The sequence below is a fragment of the Sciurus carolinensis genome, chromosome 1 (assembly GCF_902686445.1).
Source record: "Sciurus carolinensis chromosome 1, mSciCar1.2, whole genome shotgun sequence".
Classification (NCBI taxonomy): domain Eukaryota; kingdom Metazoa; phylum Chordata; class Mammalia; order Rodentia; family Sciuridae; genus Sciurus; species Sciurus carolinensis.
Genome location: NC_062213.1, coordinates 196,249,995 through 196,262,814, shown reverse-complemented (window position 1 = coordinate 196,262,814; position 12,820 = coordinate 196,249,995). Strand labels below are relative to the sequence as shown.

At 56.4% G+C, this 12,820-nt stretch overlaps 1 protein-coding gene across 1 annotated transcript in view; it reads right to left on the bottom strand.

Annotated features, from left to right (window-relative positions):
* Aldh4a1 (aldehyde dehydrogenase 4 family member A1) overlaps positions 1 to 12,820 on the bottom strand; it is a 29,481-nt gene that overhangs the window by 1,396 nt on the left and 15,265 nt on the right. The window contains exons 9-14 of the mRNA XM_047546632.1: positions 11,137 to 11,210; positions 9,658 to 9,854; positions 9,470 to 9,517; positions 8,727 to 8,879; positions 7,904 to 8,025; positions 7,159 to 7,277 (exon numbers count right to left, since the gene is read on the bottom strand). Coding sequence (XP_047402588.1) covers positions 7,159 to 7,277; positions 7,904 to 8,025; positions 8,727 to 8,879; positions 9,470 to 9,517; positions 9,658 to 9,854; positions 11,137 to 11,210 — 713 coding nt within the window. The remainder of the gene's footprint in view (positions 1 to 7,158; positions 7,278 to 7,903; positions 8,026 to 8,726; positions 8,880 to 9,469; positions 9,518 to 9,657; positions 9,855 to 11,136; positions 11,211 to 12,820) is intronic.

Genomic DNA, 12,820 nt, shown 5'->3' with positions numbered 1-12,820 from the left:
GTGGTTTGCTGTTCACAAGCTGCTTCCGTTCAGCTCTGAATTCACACCCGTGAGGGTCTCCTGGTTCTGGGGGCAGCTGCCCCTGGACCATCGTGTGTCGGAGGCTGGAACCTTCAGCCCCTGGGGCGCTGGGAGGAGGAGACGGAGGCTGACTTCACCACTGGGTGGTCGGCCATGCCTACCTCATGGAGCCTCCACAGACCCCCAGAGGAGAGGGTTCTGAGCACAACCACTGCCAAGAGGGCGGAGGACCCCAAACCACGGGCAAAAGGACCTGGACTCAGGAACCTTCCGGCCTTTGCTCTGTGTCCCTCATCCGGCTGTTCACCTGTTCCTGCAAAGGACACCTTGTGCCAGGTGCACACCCCTAAGCCCAGCGCGCGGAGGTTGAGGCAAGAGGATTGTAAGTTTGAGGTCAGCCTCAGCAATTCAGCAAGACCTAAGAAACTGAGTGAGACTCTGCCTTACAAGAAAAATGAAAAGGACGGGGATCTGGCTCAGTGGTGCGGCACCTCCGGGATCAATCCCTAGTACCAAAAATAAGTAAGTAAATAAGATAAAATAGACGTCGTCAGGCCTGGGGACGCAGCTGAGCAGCGGAGTGCTTACAAGCACGTGTCAGGTGCTGGGCTCATTCCAAGCACTGCAAAAAACCCTTGGCAACATTCTTTGTAACCTCCGTACTGGAGTCCAGGGAGGACCTGAGAACGCCAGAAGCTTCTTCAGAGACACAATAACAGAACTCGTCCCAAACCTGGAGAACTCCAGGCACGGAAAGGTCAGAGGTCACCAGGCTGAACTCAATCAAGAGCTGATAACCCAGTTCTCAAAGGTCTGAGTTAAAGGGAAGCTTCTTGAGGCAGCAAGAGAAGAGAAACGATTCAAAGGGGTCCCCGTTCCCTGGAGCCCCCTCTCAGCAGAACCTATCGGGCCTGGAGAGCGGCCTGGGCTTCTCAGGGCACCTGAGAGAGAAGTGCTGACTGAGAACTCTGCACCCAGCACAGCCGGAAGCGAAGGAGGGGTGAAGGCATTCCCTCCCAAACAGAAGCCGAGAGGGTCTCTCCTCAGACCTGTCTGACACAAAACGCCAACGGGAGCTCTTCAAACTGAAAGAGAGATGTTAAGACAGGCGTGGTGGTGCATACCTGTGGTCCCAGAAAAATGGAGGCTGAGGCCGGAGGACGGCAAGTTCAAGGCCAGTCTCAGCAACAGCAAGGCCCTGTCCTCTATTTTTTATAAAAAATAAAAATGGCTGGGGATGTGGCTCAGTGGGGTTAAGCGCCTTGGGTTTGATCCCCAGTACCAAAAAAAAAAAAGATGTCACTAAGAAAACATCAGAAGGTGTAAAACTGGTAAGGGCATGCAAACATATTCAGAAAGCTCCAATGCTGTAGACATGATGCAGAACCATTATCTCTACTAACAGGACCAAAAAACTGACCAACTCGAAATAATAATGATTACATTAATATGTTGAGAGACGGAAAATCCAAAAATATGTACAATAGAACAACAAAAATTCAAATATGGGGAGGAACAAAGGGCAGGTGCAGAATTTTTTAGTGGTGGTGGCTGGTGGGTTGGTTGATTGGCTAGTTGGTAGGCTGGCAGGTTGGTTGGTTGTTACTGTTGCTTTTGTGTTTTCTGCGGTGCTGGGGATGAAACCCCAGGCGTCACCCATGCTAGGCAAGCGCTCCACCACCGTGCTACATCCCCAGCCCAGGGTTTTAATTATTATAGTTCCTCTTTTTATCCTGATGATTATGTTAAGTTACTATCCTCTCCGAACAGCTGTTGTATCAAAAGACGTTCTTGTAAGCCTCACAGCATTTCAAAGCAAAAATGTATGATAGACAAACCAAAAATAAACAGTGAGATCAAAACACACTCTGGAGGGGCTCACTTCACCACAAAGGAAGACCGTGTGAGAACGAGAAGGAAAGGGACTAAAATAACACCAGAGAGCAAGCTGACAAATGGCAGCGGTGCGACCTCACCTACTGATACTCACCGTGAATGTAGGAGGATTAATTCTCCAATCCAAAGGCAACGAGGGACTGAATGGATTTTTAAAAAATGAAAAATACCCACGTGTGCTCATAAGAAACTCACTTTGCCCCTAAGAACACACATAGACCGGAGGAGAAGAGTGGAGTGAGGTATCCCCTGCAAACAGAATCCAAAAGAAGCAGGAATAGCCAAACTTGGAGAAAATAGGCTTTAAAGGCCATTACATGATGATAACCGTCAGCAAGAAGAAGTAATTCTAAATAAATATGCAACCAATATCATAGCACCCAAACATAGAAAGCAAATATTAACAGACCTAATGAAAGAGACACATTCCAATACAATAACAGCAGAGCACATTGACACCTCACTTTCAGCAACAGATAGATCAACCAGACAGAAAATAGACAAAGAAACAGAATCAAATGGCATCCTAGACCAAACGGACCCAAAAGACAACCACAGAACATTCCATCCAACAGCTGCAGAGTACACATCCCTCTCATCAGTACATGGAGCATTCTCTAGAACAGATCATATGATAAGCCACAAAATAAGTTTCATCATCCCCCACAAAAAAAATTTATTTTTGTGGTGCTATGGATCAATATCAGGTCTCACACGTGCCAAGCATAAACGTTACCATTGATCTACACCACAACCCATAAGAAATCATTAAAAATTGAAATTATATCAAGTATCTCTCTTCCAACTATAATGCAATAAAACTGGAAATCAAAACAGAAAAACTCTACAAATAATGGAAATCAAATACCTTACTCTTAACAACCAATGGATTGAGGAAGAAATCAAGAAGAAAATTTAAAAATCTCTTGGAACAAATGAAAATGGAGACCAAACACCAAAACTATGGGATGCGGCCAAAGCTGTACTAAGAGGAAAGTTCATAGCAATCAACACCAACATTTAGAAAAGTAGAAAGAGACAAATCAACAATCTACCACTGCATATCCAGGAACTTGGAAAACAGGAACCAAATCCAGAATCAATAACAGGAAAGAAATAATAAAGATTAGAGGAGAAATAATGAAATAGAGATTTGAAAAAAAAAAAAACACTACATAAGATCAACAAAACAAAGATATGGTTTTAAGAAAGAGAGGGAAGAAGGAAGGAAGGAGGAAAAGGGAGGGAGGGAGGGAGGGAGGGAGGGAGGAGAAGGGTGGGAGGGAGGGAGGAAGGAAATAGACAAACCCTTGGCTAGACCAGAGATTCAGACAAGCTCAGACAGGAAAAGGGAGACATTATAACTGACCCCCACAGAGGCTTTGTAATGATGCTGCATCAGTAAAGAGGGTTATGAACAACTTTACGTCAAAAAAAATTGATAACCCAGGAGAAACAAATCCTGGACGTAAACATGCCTTAGCAAGAGTGCGTGTTTTGTTTTGTTGAGGTGCTGCAGATGGAATCAGGGCCTCACAGGTGCCAGGCAAGTGCTCTGTCACCAAGCCACACCTCCAACCCTGACCAGGATGGCGTCATGAAGAAACAGGAAATCTGAACAGACCAATAACAAGCAGTACAACTGAATCGGAGATAAAAGTCTCCCACCAGAGAAAACCCAGGACCAGACAGCTTCCCTGCACATTCTACCCAACATTTAAGTAAGTAAGAACTAACACCAATTCTTTTAAAATTTCTCCCAGAAATTGAAGAGAAGGGAATTCTCCAAACACATTCTGAGATCAAAACCAGAACAGGACATGAGAGGAAAACTACAAGTCAACATCCCTGATGAACACGGAAACAAAATCCTCAGTGAAATCCCAGCAAATGGAACCCAACAGTATAGTTAAAAGATTATTCACCATGATCAAGTGAGATTCACCCCGGGGATGCAAGAACGGTTCAACACACGCATATTTACAAACGGGCCACGTCCCGTCAGCAGAAAGGACAGAACCCACACAATCATCTCAGAAGATGCAGAAAAAAACACCTGATGAAGTTCAACATCTCTCCATGCTCAACATAATAAAGATGGTACATAATAAGTCAACAACCTTCAACTACGTGGGGGCGCGGAAGGCGTTCTCCCGGATCTGCCCACGTCCACCACCTTCACTCAGCATCGCTCTGGATCTAGCCAGAGCTCTCAGGCAAGAGGGGGAGATAAGGGGCACCCGAAGCAGCAAAGAGCAAGTCGAACTGCCCCTGTCTGCAGATAGGACACACGGAGAAAAGTCCAAAGACCCCACCTAAACACTATTAGAACTAATAGATGATAAAATTGCAAGATATGAAATCAACAATAAAAGACTAGTAGCATTGCCAAGCTACCAAGAGCGAACTATCTGAAATAGAAACCAAGGAAGCAGTAAGAGCTACAAACAATTTAAATACCTAGGAATAAATTAACCAAAGATACGAGAGGTCTCCAGAATGAAAACTAGAAAATGTTAGCAGAAGAAAATTGAAGAGGGCACCAAAAGAAGGGAAGCACATCCCACGTTCATGGATGGGAGGATCAGTACTGCTCAACGGTCTGTGCTCCCGGAAGCAACCTGCAGCGGCCATGCAAGAAGTTCTTCACGACACCTTTTTTTTTTTTGGTACAGGGATTGAACCCAGGCACACTCGACCACTGAGCCACATCCCCAGTTCTTTTTGTATTTTATTTAGAGACAGGGTCTCAGTGAGTTGCTTAGGGCCTCACTAAGTAGCTGAGGCTAGCTTTGAACTCCTGATCCTCCTGCCTCAGCCTCCTGAGCCACTGGGATAACAGGTGCGCGCCACTGCACCCAGCTCACAGCACTTTAAAAAAAAAAGAATCATCCTAAACTTGGCATGGAATCACAAAAAACCCTGAAGAGCCAATGTGATCTTAAGCAAAAGAATAACAACAACAACAATGCAGGAGGGTCACACTTCCTGACTTCAAAATAGTCTATAAAGCTGCAGGAACCCAAACAGCCTGGTACTGGCATAAAAAGAGACACACAGACCGACAGGTCAGGACAGAGAGCCCGACATCCACCTGCACCCACGGTCAGCGGAGCTTTGATAAAGGCGCTAAGGACTCGCACTGGGGAAAGGACAGCATTTTCAACACACGGTGCTGGGAGAACTGGGTAGCCACGTTGGGAGGATCAAACTAGACCCCCTCCACTACTCCAAATGCCCGAGGGCTCAACTGAAGGACCCCAGCTAGGAAATACCGGGGGAAGGGAGGAGCCACAGGACATTGGCATGGACCTAGATTTTTTTTTTTAAACAAGATCCCGGAAGCACAGCAAAGAAAAGCAAAAATAGACAAGTGGGACCACGCAACTAAAAGCTTCCGCACGGCACCAGGAGCCAGCACGATGGGAGGAGCGAGCTGGGGGAACCGCGGGCACACGTGGCCAGGGTCAGCGGGCAGAGCGCGAGGCACTGAGACTCAACCGCCAAACAACCCGATTTAAAGTGGGCAACTGACCAAACGGACATCGCTCAAAAGGAGGCCGACAAAGAGCCAACGGGTTCTGAAAAACACCAGGCACAGGAATCACAAGGAAACGCAAACCCAGAGCGTGACAAGGTGCAGCCCCCCCAGGAAGAAGGGCCCTTCTCAAAAGCACAATGCTAAGGAGCGCCGGCCACGAGGTGGAGAGGGACCCCCGACACCGTTGGCAGGAATGCGAGTCAGCTCAGCTCTTGGGGAAAATGGTGCGAGGTTCTCCAAAAACCTAAACCAGAAGGACCACTGACCAGCAGGCGGGCCTCGTTTCTTCTCAGGAGACGAAATCAGCCTACTGAAGAGACCCTGGCGACCGATGTGTGCGGGGCAGAGGAATCCAGGCATCCACCAACCACGGACCACGGGGTACTACGCAGCCGTAAAGAGGGAAGCTACAGCTGGGCACCTGTGATCCCAGCGGCTCGGGAGGCTGAGGCAGGAGGGTGGCAAGTTCAAAGCCAGCCTCGGTAACTTAGCAAGACCCTGAGCAACTCAGTGAGATCCTCCCTCAAAATAAAAAATAAAAAGGGCTGGAGATGTGGCTCAGTGGCTAAGCGCCCCTGGGTTCAATCGCTGGTACCAATATAAATAAATAAAGACATGGATAAATACCGACTGAGGACCTGTGTTTTGCAACAACAGGGAGGTCACTGGAAATCTCTGGGTTAAGTGAAATCTGCCAGGCACAGAAAGACGTGTAGCAGTGACCTCAATCACGAGAGCAGAAGGCTGGGTCCCGGGCTGGGGGAGCGGGTGAGGGAGGGTTGGGGGCCGACCAACGAGCGGGTGACAGCCGCACAGGCCGGGGCTCTGGGCCGTCTGCTTCACGCAGCGGGGACTCTGCGTGTGTCACAATGAATAAAAACGCCTGAGGAGGGGGGCACGCTGAACCCCGTGTGAACACTGCACGATGCGTGCGTGTACTGGGACACCACTCGGCACCCCACCGACGGAGTTCCCAGGCTCGGGTCTTCACGTGTCGCTAGAACACAAACGGAGGGCTGGCCGTGGCTCAGAGGCAGGGCGCTTGCCTAGCACGCGTGAGGAACCGGGCTCAGTCCTCAGCACCACATATGAATAAATGAATTAAATAAAGGTCTATCAATATCTAAAAAATGTTTAAAAAAATAAATAAATTTAAAAGAAAAAAGTTCAAAATATTAAAAATATGTCCTCTGAAGTAAATCGGTAACAATAAGTGAACTTTCCTGGGTCCTGTGAACGGTTCCAGCAAGTCATGTAGAACCTGAGGAGGTGGCCCTGGGAGTCTGTCCTGCAGACAGTGGACAGAAGCATGGGTGACCGGGGACCTGCCGCCAGGGACTGCTCTCTGAAGCGGGAGCGTCCAGTCTGGCCTGCAACCTGCAGGGTCCGTGCTGACCCTGGGCCTCAGCTTAGGTAGACGGCGGGACGCAGGGGTGCCTGCTGAGAGCCCCCCACCTGGGTCCAGCCCTGGCCCTGCCAAGGGGGACAGTGACCTTGGCCCTCAGTTCTCCACTGCTAAGTAGAGGACACTGGACCTTATGGATCTGGAGCCTGTGGGTCGGAGACGAAGGGGCTGCAGCCGGAATCTCGGCCTCTGAGCGGGAAGAACAGGAGGGCCCTGCTCCCGGTCCTGGGAGGCGCTCGGCACCGGTGCCGCTCCTGACGCCCGCACCTCAGACAGGCGCTCAGCTCCCACTCACCAGAGGCTCGGGCCCCGCCGAAGGGCTGCTGGCCCACCACGGAGCCCGTGGACTTGTCGTTGATGTAGAAGTTGCCGGCCGCGTTCCTCAGCATCTTTGTGGCCTCCTGGATGACGTCCCTGAGAGACAGGGCAGTGGAGGAGGGCCCGCCATGTGCCCTGCCGGCCCTGGGCCAACCCCAACATCCCTGCCCAGCCCACCCTGGCTTCCAGTAAGTGCGAGGCCACACCTGGACAAGGGACACTGCCAGCTGCCAGCGGGGGGCCCTTGGGCAAGTGTCTGAGTCCCTGAGCCTCTGGGAAGGGGGTCAGCACCCTCCCTGCAGGGCCACTGTGAGGCCTGAAGGAGGGACAGCGGGTCAGCAGACCTGAGGAGGGGCCTGTCCAGTCCCAGACCGCAGCCTCCCTCTCCTCTCAGAGGCAGACAAAGGGTGGCATCAGCTCCACGGGACAGGGACACACGGAGCCACAGGGCAAATCAGGGACCGCGGTGAGCCAGCCCCGGCCCCTCTGCTGGGCACCACGGGGCAGTCAGGTGGCTCAGATCCCTGCCTGTCAAAAGCTCCCTGGCCAGGCCCCTGCAGATTCAGACTCGGCAGGCCTGGGGCGCGGGATCTGGATTTGTGACAGAGCCTGGCGCTGTGCCCGGCACATGCCTGCCTGTTGGGGCTGAGGGCAGGGAGGCCGAGAAAGCAGGCAGCATGGTACCAGGCACCAGCCCGGTGGGGACAGGGCGGGCCACTCACTTATCCTGGGCGAACACTGCCCCCGTGAGGCCGTAGCTGGTGGTGCTGTCCACCAGCTGCAGGGTCTCCCGGTACTTGTCCTCCGGATAGACGTACACCGTCAGCACGGGCCCGAAGATCTCCTGGAGAGAGGCCCCAGGTCAGGCCTTTGGCTCCCGGCCCTGCCTCCCACTCCCCAGTCCCCGATCTGAGGCCACGCCTCGGCCTCCACAAGAAGGCCAGGTGCTGCTTCCTCTGGGATGGCGGAGAGGCCAGCCTCCTGCCATGTCTGCCACACCCCCACCTGGGAGCACAGTCCAGGCCCTCAGAAACAGGGAGCCTCTGGGAAGGGTGGTGCTGGACATGCCTCTCACAGTCCCCTCTACCCCCCAGGGGCTGGGGAAGAGCCCCCCTGCAGCCACCAGCCCTGCGCTGCTACCCTGGGCAAATGTCTTGACCTCCGGGACCCTCTGTCCCATCCGTCAAATGGGAACAGCAGCCCCCACCACGTCTCGGTCACTGCCCAGCCGTGGTCAGCCCAGCAAGAGCTCAGACGCGTGGGCTGCTGTGGTGGCTGGGTGGCTGTGGCTGGTGTGGGCAGTGGGGGAGCGAGGACACGGGCAAGGGTCAGCAGCGGCAAGGACAGAGCCCCTGCGTTTGAAGTCAGGAGGCCTGAACTTGAGACCTGGCTCTGTCCCCTCCAGTCACCAGACATTCCCTTTGAGGGCCTCGCTGTCCCCATCTGTGAAATGGGACAACATCTCAAAAAGGAAAGGCTGCGCGTGCCCTGTGCAGGCTGCGCTCGGGAGACGCCCCCTAGGCCCAGGCTGCCCCCGCTGGTCACCTCCTTCATGATAGGCTCCCGGGGGTCCTTGCTCTCCACGATGCAGGGCTCCACGAAGTAGCCCACGGAGTCGTCGCACTTGCCGCCGGCCAGGACGGTCAGGCTGGGTGAGGAGCGCGCGTGCTCCAGCCACTTCTTGATGCGGCCGAAGGACTGGGTGGAGGAGGGGCGGGTCAGGCCGGCTGGGGGTCATTCCAGCAGCCCCTGACTCACTCCCGAAGGAAACAAGCTGTGGGACGAGGCGGGGAGGGCACTGAGGGCAGACGCCACAGCAGGGGTGCCCGTGTGCAGGAGGAGGCGTGGGCAGGCCCTCGTCCCCACGCTGGAGCACAGGTGGCGTAAGCCCGTGCACGGGCAAGATCTGTGCTCGGGACGTCCTGTGGACCCACACGCGGCTGCAGAGACCCACGGGGTCCCTGCTCTGCAGAGACGCATCCTCATGGACATGCATGTGTGTGTGCACACTTGCACCTGGGTGTGCCCACGCACACGGCAGGGCCTGATGCATGTGTGCACAGAAGTGTGCGTGCGCGGATGCTCGATTGAGGGGCTTGCGGAGCCCGGCTCCAGGGTGCGTGGAGACAGCTGTCTCTGCGTACAGATGACTCTGCCCTTTCTGCGGTCCGGGAGGTGGCTGTGTGGCTACCAAGCCGCGCTGCTCAGAGCAGAAGCTGGGTCACCCCGTCCCCTGCCCCCCCAGTCCAGGACACAGCCCCCGGGCACAGCCTGCTTCCTGCCCGTACCTTGGCATCAATCACTGCAGAGAAGAAGGTTCCAAAGTCCTCTGCAGGCTGGAGGCAAAGGAGGGAGACCCAGGAGAGATGAGGCCCTGCAGGCCTGGGAGCAAGCGAGCCCGCTCCCCGCGGCCCCCCTCAGCCGCGCCGCCAATCCCATCAGCACCCGCTGGGCCGCGGCGGGCGGCGCCACTCACGTTGCCCACTTTGATCCTGCTGTGCTCCTCCAGCAGCCGCCCTTTGATCTGCGGCCACAGGGAGCTGGGCACGTAGAGGCGCGAGCAGGCTGAGCACTTCTGGCCCCCGTACTCAAAGGCCGAGCGCAGGGTCCCGCTCACCACGCTGTCCACGTCGGCCGAGCGGTGCACGAAGTGGAAGTTCTTCCCACCACACTCTGCAGGAGTCGGCGGGGACATGACGGGGGCTCCCCTGCAGCCCCGGCCACCGCCCACTGCCCACCACCCACGCCTGCCCACAGGCCTGAGACCAGCACGGGAGGAGGCAGGGCTGGCCGACAACACCCCAGGAATCACAAGACAGGCCGGTCTCCTGCCTGCCGACGAGGAAACGGAGGCCCAGAGGGTGAAGGGCATCGAGGTCAACAGCTCTGACTCGCCCCCACACAGCCCAGGGACCAGGACTGCCCGCACAGGGGCAGAGACAAGGCCAAGATCAAAGCCCCCGAGTCAGGCCACCCAGACGCGCGCACGGCCTTCCTGCAGCATGCCGCCCCCGCCCAGCGCCCAGTTAGGGAGAGGGGAGGCCCCGGCCGCAGGGGAGCCAGGGCTGGGACAGGGTGAACAGGGGTCTCCATCGGAGAGGAAGCCGGAAGGAGGCTCTGAGAGCAGAGGAGCCGTCCTCCACCGGGCAGCTCAAGGCCAATCTCAGAGGCTGGACTGGGATGGCTGGGGGAACAGGGGACTGGGGGTTGGAAACGGTCATAGCTGCCCTGGAGGGGCTGGTCACGCCACCTCACCCCGGGGCACAGGCTGCACCGCCAGCCCCGGCTCTGTCGGCGTGCCTGCGGCCAGGGCGCCCCTCCCCCCCATGGGGCCATGGAATGGGGTTCTGAGGCCCAGGGAGGTGGGGAGACACTCACAGCTGACTTTGCCCTTGAAGGGCAACCCGTGCCTCAGAGAATTAACGGCTGAGAGTCCCACAGAGAGGACTCCGATTTGCCTTGTGGGCCCAGCAGGTACCAAACCTCCTTGACCCCATGTCTATTTCTCTGAGGGGACATCATCAGTGTGTCACCCAGAGCCAGGCCTGCAGTTGGCCTGCAGCTGGCTGCTCCCTCCTCCCCAGTCCAGTGCACTGGCCTCGGTGCCTTTCTTCAGGTCGCCACCCAGCTGGCCTCTGCGTCTATTCCTGCCCCTGCTCAGACCTGTGCCGTCCACCATGGCAGCCACCCGCCACACACAGCAACGGACATTTAATATACGATTACAGAAACAAGCCATTCGGTCACACGAGCCACGTCTCAGGAGCTACTGGCCCTGGGCTCATGGCTGCGGTCCTGGAGAAGGTAGGCAAGTACCCGTCATCCCAGAAAGTGCCGCTGGACAGCGCTGGGGCCGAGGACAGTTCCCCACCCGGTCCCTGGTGACAGCTCCTTCTCCCTCCCCCGGGGGGGGTCCCTGGAGCCCTGCAGGGAAGGAGCAGGAGGCGGTCCTTACCTCCAGCCAGGCGCGGGAAGGTTCGGTACCGGTCCAGGTTCTGGGCCACCTGTTTCCACAGGTGTTTGAAGGTGCTGGAACCAGAGGACAGGGTGGGTATCAGGGCAGCAATTCAGGCATCTGTGGGGGTGAGGGTCCTGGGGGTGGGGAGCAGGTCCTGGCAGATGAAGGGGACTGAAAACCCAGGGAAGAGGTGGGCAGGGTCCCAGGGGAGTGGGAACCAGCGGCCTAGCAGGAGGTGGGCAGGGGTCCCGGGGGTGGTGGGGACCTGCGGCCTAGCAGGAGGTGGACAGAGGTCCCGGGGTGGCAGGGGCCAAGTGAGTGCTGGAAAGGAGGGCTGGGCGGCAGGACGGTGCAGAGAGGGTCCAAGCTTTGGAACCAGAGGCCTGGGTTCCAGGCTGACTCACGCACAGCTGTGCACTCGTGGGCTCATTACTTAACCCCTCTGAGCCTCAAACTCTGCACCCTGCCTAGGACCTGGAGAACAAGCCCAGGTGGCAGAACAGTTTCGGGGTTAATTCCAACATCAAGTCAAGAGCTCCGGACACCGCGGGTGCCTGGGGGGACCACACACTGCTGTGACTGCAAGCGGCATCCTGGCCCGTGCCCAGGCCCAAGAGGCCAAACTGAGGGGTGTCCCGAGGGAGGAAGCGCAGGCTCCTGGCCCCAGCTGCCACCCGGAGGTCCTCGCCTCCTCCCCAGGCTGCACTGTGACCAACCTCAGCACCACAAAACAATAAAAATGCTAATCACCCAGGAACCAGCGACACAGCAGCTAATACTAATTTATGACTTTCCCACCTTTGAGCCGCTACTCAGCAGAGCGTGGCAAATGGGGGCCAGGCCCGCTCCGCCCGCTAACAGGCAGGGACCCAAGGGGCCTGCGGGGGCAGAGCGGGCCTTTCGGAAAAGGGCCCTTCTCAGCAATTCTCTCTGCCCCCAACCCAGCGACCGGGGGCATGGAAGTGGGGTGGCAGAGCCCAAGCCAGGCAGAGGGTGAGAGGCCACGGCAGGTGTCCCAGGGATCCCGGGAGGACCCCAAGCTATCGGCAAGGACATCTGGTTGCCCCCAGTGCCCAAATGACCCGAGGGCTCCTCAGAGTCAAAGTGACCAACACGTGATCCGCCCTCCTCCCAGCCTGGCCCCCTGGGGCCCACCTGGGTGAACTCTCCCCCCAACCCCAGCTCCAGCCCCCGCAGGCAGGCAGCGGCCACGGTCGCCTGCGCGTTCTCACCTGATCTGCCCACAGCCCTGCGTGCTGCCATCTCTACCCAGCTGGGGGCCATCGTCCCTCCCTGAGAGCCCCCGTCCTAACCAGGCTGATGCTTCGGGCCAGACTCCTCCCTGCGGAGCACCAGAGCCGCCACCTTGGATAGAGGGTGTGAAGGCAGGGCCCAGGGAGACCCGGCAGGCAAGCCGCGGAGGCCAGACCAGGGACGGGAGACCCAGGGCCAGGGGGAACTGGGAGGGCCCAGAGCACTGTCCACCTCCAGACAGGGGTGCCAGAGTGACCAGGTCTGCGAGAGTCCACGTCTGGACTCTGACATGAAGCCACCTGACTGGGAGGTCGTCCGTCCCCACTGGGAGTCAAAGAAGCAGAGCCACCGGCCTGGGCCGATGGAGGGCCAGTGTTCGCAGCCTGGGCCCGGAAGTGGACCCTGCTCAAGCCACCTCTGCAGCTTA